This window comes from Gracilinanus agilis, chromosome 1, assembly GCF_016433145.1.
Source record: "Gracilinanus agilis isolate LMUSP501 chromosome 1, AgileGrace, whole genome shotgun sequence".
Lineage (NCBI taxonomy): Eukaryota > Metazoa > Chordata > Mammalia > Didelphimorphia > Didelphidae > Gracilinanus > Gracilinanus agilis.
This window is the reverse complement of record NC_058130.1, coordinates 726,859,198-726,867,862: the sequence shown is the minus strand read 5'-3', so window position 1 is coordinate 726,867,862 and position 8,665 is coordinate 726,859,198. Positions and strand designations below refer to the sequence as shown.

General features: G+C 45.2%; 1 protein-coding gene across 4 annotated transcripts; it reads right to left on the bottom strand.

Annotated features, from left to right (window-relative positions):
• Positions 1–453: 453 nt before the first annotated feature.
• On the bottom strand, positions 454–7,813 carry LOC123243688 (cold inducible RNA binding protein). 4 transcript variants are annotated; one of them, XM_044671734.1, is made up of 9 exons: positions 7,753–7,813; positions 5,794–5,902; positions 5,586–5,692; positions 4,159–4,297; positions 3,980–4,064; positions 3,710–3,777; positions 1,738–3,241; positions 948–1,125; positions 454–626 (listed from the first exon to the last, which is right to left on the bottom strand). In XM_044671734.1, the coding sequence occupies exons 2-7, from the start codon at positions 5,894–5,896 to the stop codon at positions 3,225–3,227; spliced, it is 519 nt and encodes a 172-aa protein (XP_044527669.1). In that variant the 5' UTR covers positions 5,897–5,902; positions 7,753–7,813; the 3' UTR covers positions 454–626; positions 948–1,125; positions 1,738–3,224. The 4 variants fall into 4 exon arrangements, with proteins under 4 accessions (XP_044527669.1, XP_044527677.1, XP_044527692.1 ...); XM_044671742.1 differs by having other exon boundaries at positions 3,710–3,774; XM_044671757.1 differs by having other exon boundaries at positions 3,710–3,771.
• Between the last annotated feature and the right edge of the window lie 852 nt (positions 7,814–8,665).

Sequence of the window (8,665 nt, the reverse complement as noted above, 5' to 3'; positions counted from 1 at the left end):
AAAAAAAAAAACAAAACACGCCAAAATAAGGTATTTCACTTCCTGACTTTGCTATCAGAAAGATAAGCTTTAAAGAAGTGATTTGTTAATAAACCCCTACTTCTACAATGCTTTTAAATATTTATTATCAATATTATGTACTGGTTCCAAGGCAGATGAGTGACTACTTTCCCAGGGTCACACAGCAGGAAGTATCTAAGGCAACATTTGGACCTCCTGTCACCCTGGGAAGTAATAAAAGTAACCAGTTTTTATTGGTGATTAAATTCATATTTGGAGGTCACATAAAATGTAAACCTGGGACTTCTACCCAGTACCAAACTAGTCTTGGCAAATCCCATGCTAGAATTCAGGTCTCCTTGTGATTCAAGGGATCAGTTACACTGGTCCACAATTATCTACAATAAAACAGAACTGTCTTTGACTAAGAAACATATACCACAAATTCAAAGGTTCTTATTTCCATTTTGAGGCATTTATTCTAATCTGATTTTCCAATTTCAAATGAGTTATTACAGACGAGCAGTTTTCTAATGGTTTTATTCTTCCAACAATATTATAATATTCACAGGCCTCATTTTCTGAAGTGCAATTCATAGTTTATTTTTTGGTCTTCTCTGAAGTTCCTATTTAGAGAAAGGGGAAAAAAAGCTGAGTGAGAAACAATCATGAGAGAGCCATTTTCTAGTACTTTAACAAAGCACATTTCTACCCAAAAAACTGCCAGAGGAGGTGGTAGTAATATAATTTATGCCTCCCCTCCCCGCTATTATATAAGAAAATGGGAGGTGATCTGCCTAGCCATGGACGGAGGAGACTGGTCTTAATACAGCCACTTTAAAAGACTGCAGAAAAACAATATTCTACTTCCAAAACTAAATTACAACATTCTTCAGAGGTAGACATGGGTTCTTAAGGAACTAGCTCCTCAAAACTGGCAGACTTACATTAATAAGTTATCCAGGTCAAGTCTCAAGTTCTCTGCCTCCCCAGGAAACCATTTCAGATAAGGGAGGGAGTGCATGAGCACAAGTAGGCTTCAATGGCTGCCTCTAAGGAGTCCTTAGGTCAGACACCATGGTGCTCGGCCAACTTCCTGGAGATTATTGCTTCACTTTCTTCAACCTGTCAAAGTAAATGGGCGTTATTAACCCCATCCACACCAGGGCTCTCAGATGCCCCTCCCCACCACCCCAAAAACAGTTCACATCATTTACGAGGGTTTCACAAGCCATTCACTGAACCCATCACATCACAGAAGCACAGTTGTGGGCAAAGGTTTCCAGGGCTGGCTGATATACCAGCCAATGTCACATTTCATCCTTAAGCAGAGACAGTTAAATCACTTCTGATACGGCTGCTTAGGGAGAGTGTGGGCTATGGGGAAAAAATGGCAACAAGGAGATGGCAAAGAAAGCTACACTTAAGTGAGTGACTTAATGAAGTCTAGGAAGATTCTCAATAGATGAATAAAAATCCAAAAGGCAGGGAATTCGGTTGTTTCCAATCTTGCTTACATACCTACTAGCAAGACATGACTGTGTGCCCAGCTCTGACCCATGGAACGAAATATCTGTGCCACACACCAAGGATTGCAATAGGCATGATTTTAATTTGCTTTTTTTTCTCTTGGTTGACTTAAAATAGTCAAAAAAAGGAACATTCCACAGGCACATTAGACTTTCAAATGAGCTCTCAACAAGAGGAAGGATGCGGACATGAGCAAAAGGGAGTTACCTCGAATTACAGGACTATTTCCACATATGAACTAGCCAAGAAAGCAGCCTTCGTCTCAGAGGTTTCTCTGTTGGGAGGCACAACACTTCTTTTCTCCAGGGACACTGCAGTTTCCATATGCTAGCAGAGAATTCTTAGAACTTGTAAGGCAAGGACAAAGCTAGCTAATAAGTCAATTTCTTTGTTGTTGATTTTTCCTCATCTACCTTGGAACACTGTACTATTCCAGTTATCACCACTCGATTCTAGACTAAAATCAGTCAATGTTTTGCTACAATGGTGCTCAACGGTTACTGGATTAAACTCGCCACCAGTCCTCTGGCTTCCAAATGAGTCGTTACACAAATACAATTACAGCTAAGGCTCACCTATTCCACGTGTCTGGCCATGCAGACAACAGTGCAACAGGTTGTCATCCTCAAAGAGTGAAGCTATGTTTAATGTAGTACTCAAATGCCAGGACCAGTACTGGGTTTTTGAATTTTTCAGTTTGGTTTCTGCTGGTCAGAAGTTTGTCCTCTACCTATACTCTCTGCTCTGTGATCTGCTTTGTCACTTGCTGTCAAAACGTCAGACATCCAGCAAAGGAGTGTGTTGTGCATGGAAAGGTAAATGTCAGGAGCACAGTTCATTTCAGACGGTCTTTTAATAGGCTTCGTAAAGCCAAAGAAAACTGTATACAAGAATTCCTTAACCACTTCAAATACAATATCAATGGAATATGCATACTTCTTCCAGTAAAAAAAGGACAATATAAATAAACATTTTCAAGAACCTCTTTTATGGAAAGTTTGCAAGTCTATTTCTGGGTAATTTACAGTATACAGTAAAAATACCTTTATGCAGAGTGAACATACAAGCAGTTTCTCTTTAGATATACCAAGGTGGTCTGCCTCTCCACAAACCCTCACGGCTGCATTCCTACCTTGCTACACTAAAGGAAGGTTACAAAAAGTTGAAGGTAACGCACTTAAAAAAAAAATAAAAATAAAAAAATAAAACAGAAAATAAAACAAAAACAAACAAAAAAAAAGCCAAACCTCCACAGCTTGTTCAGCTTCCCGTGAACAATGAATTTAAGGTCCTTTTCTAGCTCAAAGAAAACCGAACCAGGGCCCCCAATTTCACAAGTTTTGTTGTAAAAAGATTAAAAAAAAATTTTTTTTTAAACAAAACCAAAAGAAAAAAAAACAATAAAGAAAACCACCACACCTTGGCTCATGACGAAAAGAAAAAAAATCCGAAGTGCTTTCAAAATGCTTTTTAAAAAAAACACTCGAGAACAGACAAGAGCTTTCTTAAAAGAAAAGTCTAATTAGGCCATCTCATGTCCGAAGCTGTCAGGCTGTGTTTGACAAGATCAGAACTGATAATACTACAAAAGTGAATACAAGTAGATGGGTACTACACAATAACGATTCAGCGAAGCTCCAAAAATCTTTATAAATACAGCCATTGGAAGGACGATCTTGATTCAGGAAGGATTTTTACTCGTTGTGTGTAGCTGAGGACAAGAAGCAGGCACAATTGTAAAGGCACTGAAGCACATGACAAGTTGTAGCATTTCACTCCCCTGAATTACTGCGGAGGCTAGGCCAACTACATGGTCCTATGGAGAATCCCCCCCCCATGTCTAAAGCGTGTTAGGACGCTCCGAGTTCTGCATCGTTAGGAGGTCAGAGAAGGGGACACTAAAGATGCTTTGCAGCTCCAACTAAGTCCTACACATGCATTAATACTAGGAAAGTTCTTTTTTCTTTTTCTTTTCTTTTCATTTTTTTTTTTTGGCAGAAAATGGTTCCTAGCACCAAGACCTGGCAGAATGGACTTGTTCCTTACGGGAAAAGCACCGTGATAAGGTCTGAGCGTTGAGAGCCTTAAGGTTACTTCCAGAGATCAGTACAAGGTCATGGAGTCAAGATTCAGAATTCCCACATACATTGGCGGCGTTCCCTCTTGAACTAGGACTTACCATAACTGTCATAGCTGTCTCTGTAAGACCCTCCTGAAGACCGGTCACCATAGCCTCCTTGACTCCTGCTGAGAAATCACAAACAGGCAGGAGAGTGGGTTTTGAGGTGTTTCAAGAGTTGGCTGCTAAAAAGGTGGGACCATCTTCCACCACATTTCCTTATGTAGCCAAATACTAGACACCAGCTAAGTTCAGAGGGTAAACTGTTTTGTAGTTAAGAAATAAAACTGAGTCAAGACTACAGTATAGCAGAAAGCCCATGATCCTTACCTGCTGCTGTAATAGTCTCTGGAACTTCCATATCCACCACTTCTCGATTCAAATCTGCTCCCCCCATAACCGCGGTCTCCACCTCCTATGGCACAGAAAAGTGACTTTCAGCACCTGCTGTTAAGAATGTATGTATGCACATTCTTAACATAATTCCATTCAGTACTTCTGGCACTTACCTCTAGAAAAACCACGGCCTCGACCCCTGCCTCCACGGAAGAAGCCTCGGCCACTGGATGAACCCCCTCGATATCCGCGGGACCGATTTTCTGATGATTTGCCTGCCTGGTCAACTCTAATCTGCCGCCCATCAACAGACTGAAAAGCAAGTTATTTCAAAAGATTAACCATAACACAGATATAGAGATCTGTTATCACCACTTTCACTTATTTTCCATCTCTTCCTCTTTAATGGACCTACTATGTACAAATTCTCATTTCCAACCCCAATCCTGGAAAAAAAAAAATCTTTATTTGAGCCTTTCATCCCCACTCTCATCCTCTTAAAAAGGCCATCTTTAATAGATGCTTCCACCTTATCTCCTTTCTTTTACAATCTAGACTCCAACCTCATCATTTTGATTAGCTATTACTACCATCCCGATTTCTACCATTCGGATTTCTTAAACGACAAACCAAATGGCCTCTTCTCAATCTTCATTCTCCTTGACCTGTCTAATAAAGCCTTGGACACTGTAGATCACTCTCCCTCAACACTATCTTCCTCTAGGTTTTCAGGTCACCCTTTTCTCTTGATTCTCCTCCTACCTCTCTGATCATGGATTGTCCACCAGATCACACCATAGTGCCTTCCAGTCCATGGGCCCTCTTCTTTCCTATTTCACTTGATGATCTCATCAGTTTCCATGGATTTAATAATAATCTCTATACTGACAATTATCAAATCTACCCCAACCTCTCTGCTAAAAGAACCATGGAGCAACAGTCAAGATTCCTAGACTGCATTCCTAACTACTATAACTTTTGACTTTTTGGCTCTAATATTAAGCATCTGTGTGCAGAAAAGGATTGGATGAGACACCATTTCCATCCTCCTGAGGATATTCTCAAACAAGGAAAAGCTAGTTATGATATAAAAGTATTAATTACATAAGTACATAAAAATAGTAGATCTGAGGGAGAAATCATAAGGTTTTTTGTAGAAAATTTGAGTTGGGCCTTAACACGGAGGAGGACATTCTAGTCATTAGGAAGTGTGAACAAAGGTATGGGAGAGGCAGGAGAGCACTGGGGGTGTTGAGAGGCAACAAAGAGTAGGCTAGTTTGGCACATGGTAGGGAAGTAATATGAGATTAAGGCTGGAGAATTAAAGAGGCAACAGATGGCGCAAAGTCTTCAATGCCAAATCTTAAAATAAAAAATTTTATACTTTAATCAGAAGGCAATAGACCATCAAAGGCTTCTGAGAGCAGTGATAGAACTATGCAAAAGGAAGTTTAGTGACAGAAAGAGAGGAAGTCAAAAAGGGAGACAGAAGACCTGGTAGGAGAAAACTGCAATAAGTCCAGAGAGGAGGTAATTAAAAGCCTTGATTAAGCTTGTACTGCATCTGACTCTAATAAAGCCATCAAGAAAGGAGCCTTACCTTTCCATTCATGGCCATCATGGCATCTTTAGCATCATCTATGTTCTCAAATGTGACAAAGCCAAAACCTCTGGATCTCTGAGTCTCCCTGTCTTTCACAACAACAACTGGAGGGGAGAGACAGTGATTAGTCATTCTAGAAGAACAGAGCCACCACCCCAACCAACCCTTTCTCCAAATTCTCAACAGGAACTTGATCCAAACTTACCTTCAGCAATCTGTCCATACTTTGAGAAGACTTGTTCCAATGACTGTTCATTAGTATCAAAACTCAGTCCACCAACAAAGAGTTTTCCTTCATCTGATGCCATCTTGACCTAATAAGAAAGAGTTCTTTCTGTTTAGAACCAAGTTGCAGCACTTTTTTTTTTTACCTACTTGCTAAACTCCCTCTTCAGAATCCTAAACACAACTGGGGTGTTGACTTGTGCAAAATACAGAGGATGGCCTTGAATTGTAATCCCCAAAGCAACTAAAACTCCCACCTGCTCAAAACTCAAGTCAAATTTGTATATGGGGAAGTTGGGTGAGGCAAGAGCTAAAAGTAATCAATGGTTTAAAAAAAAAACCCACAGATTCAGAAAAGCAACAGCTAACACCTAAAAAACTAGGATTTCTCAATCTATGATCTATGCCTAAATTCTTTTGGATTTATTCATTAAAATGTCAGATCAAAAGTTCTTTACCAGTTTTGATAGGGCAAAATATCCTGGGACCAAAGCAGGACCCCTACAAAAATTAACATCTTTTGGAGCCTGGGCAGAATTCTCTTCCTCACTCCCCACCATAGAATATTAGGGCAGAAAAAAATCTATTTGAAGCTTTAAATTATCATACAAAGCTACAAAGTACTCTTGGAGCAACTAACAACACTTTCAGGTTATAGATGGGGAAACCCAGGGTCATACAAGTGTTAAAAGGGCAGAAATGGATTTAGACTAAATGGCCTTGGAGGTATCCATTTAGGATCCTGAGATTACCATGTGGAAAGAACATGGAATCTAAAAAACCAGGAGTCTACATAGGCTGGCTTTAGAAATTATGGAGGCCTTCGATATTATCAAATTTAATCCCCCAACAAAACGCCTCTCCCAAGAGTACCACAGAGATAGGATCCCAAATTTAACACTAACTCCACAATACCATACTGGGTTTTCAAACCCAATGCTGCAACTTGCTACCTGGGGGGGCGGGGAGGGGAGACAAGTTTCTTCCTTCTCTAAATCTGTTTCCCTAATTAAATTTGGCCCGAGGTTACGTGGGAGCAGACTCCTTTTGAAGGTTTTTTTCAGAGTGCCCGATGGCCACTTGGTTGGGGGGGTGTTACAGGTGAATTTTCACGCTTCTGGTTTAGAACTAACCAGCTGACCTCAAGGTTCTTTATGTAGAAGGACAAAGTGGGCGGGGCACCCGGCAGACCTGACATGACTCAGGGCTACCCAGGGATACTTTATCCAGTGGCTCAACACGGCGGTAAAGACATACTGACCAAAGAGGCCGGGTGGGGTTTGGGAACGGGCCACCTCGAGGCCTAGCCTGCTCCCCAAGCGAAGGGGGCCCTGCTCAAGATGGCCGCCGACCACGTGGCCCGCAGGACTCCGGGAGCACCTTCCCCGGCCCCCGCCCGAAGTAGGAATTAATTCTCGAGTTCCCCCAGCCTCCTCTTAAATCTGTATCCCTCTCTCTTCTGGTACGGTTCGCCCAAGGTCTCCCTCCCCACTCCCCTGCTCCCAGTTATCGGCCGCCTCCCTCTGCGCATGCGTGAGGAGCCCCCTCCTCGCCTCCCTGCGCCATTCCATCCGGGTATCTCCGGCAGTCCCCGCCATTTCGTTTGGCGCCCGCCAAGATTCTCAGCCGCCATTTTGCGGCAAAGCCGCAGAGAGCCCGTCCGCCCTGAAGGCCCCCTGGGACAACTAGAGCAGCGCCCTTCCTTCGGCTGTTGGCCGCCGCTGCTACGGAACCCACCCTGACCCAGCGGGCGGCACAGTCCAAACCACAGCCCCATACCAGGGGGGGCGTGCCGGTGGCCGGGCCCGTCTCCGCCCAGGCGCTGGGCCTCCCGCCGTCTCCTCCCTTTGCCTTGCCTCCCCTCCCGCCAGACCCCAACCACCCTAGGCCCTCCCAGCTCCGCAGGCCCAGCCGAGTGGCCGGAGGCGGGTTCCCTCACCGGTGTGTAGGATAGGACGGGAAGGATAAGCGGTGTCAGCAGACAGACCAGAGCGACCTGAGCCTCCTAACGGGAAAATGAGCGGCGCGCCCAAGAGCTCGGTCTTATATACCCCGCCGCTAAGCCACGCCCCGTAGCCCCACCCCCTGAGCCCAGAGGGCCAATCGAAGGGGCCCAAATCTGGACGCTGATTTATATTCATAAGCTTCGGCAAGCTCTTTCCCTCCCCTTCCAGCCCCTCCCTCCTCCTCCGAGGATGTGTAAAGGGATTGGTGGGGACTACGCCGGCCGCTCGTCCGCAGTCCCCCTCCCCTCGGGGTGAAGAAACCTCTAACCCCAGGCTGTGGGAGAGCGGGGGCGGGAAGGCAGGGGACTGGAGGCGGGGCTAAAATCACGCCCTCTTCTGGGAGCCAGAGGCGGGGCTGACCCAGTTTGGCGCGCTCTCCCTCCAGCACTGCGGCGGTCGAACAAAGGAGCTGCAGTGAGAACCGAGACCGCCTCCGCCATGTTGGAGGACAGGACCCCGCCCCCTCCAGAAGCCCCGCCTTCTCCCTGCCATCTCGGAACGGCCGGGACGCTCCGCCCAGGGCCTCCGTAGCTCCGCCCACCACAGCCCACAGTCCCATCTTCTAGGATCAGTGCTCCTCCCCACCCCCACCCCCACCCCCACCCAGCCGGTCTATACTCGGATAGTCCGAGGTTACGGCAGCCAGTGCCAAACCCCCAGCTCCAACCGCCCGCTGTGTGCTAGGGCCCCGCGGATCTTCCCTTTCACATTCCTGCCCAGAGCCACCTAATTACGCCCCCCCCTCCCCTCGCAGGGGCTGCTCTACGCCTGCTAGCGCTAGGGTGCTCATGTGTTTCCCTTCCCCCGCCCAGGCTGCAAACTCCACTGTATGCCGATCCACCTCGT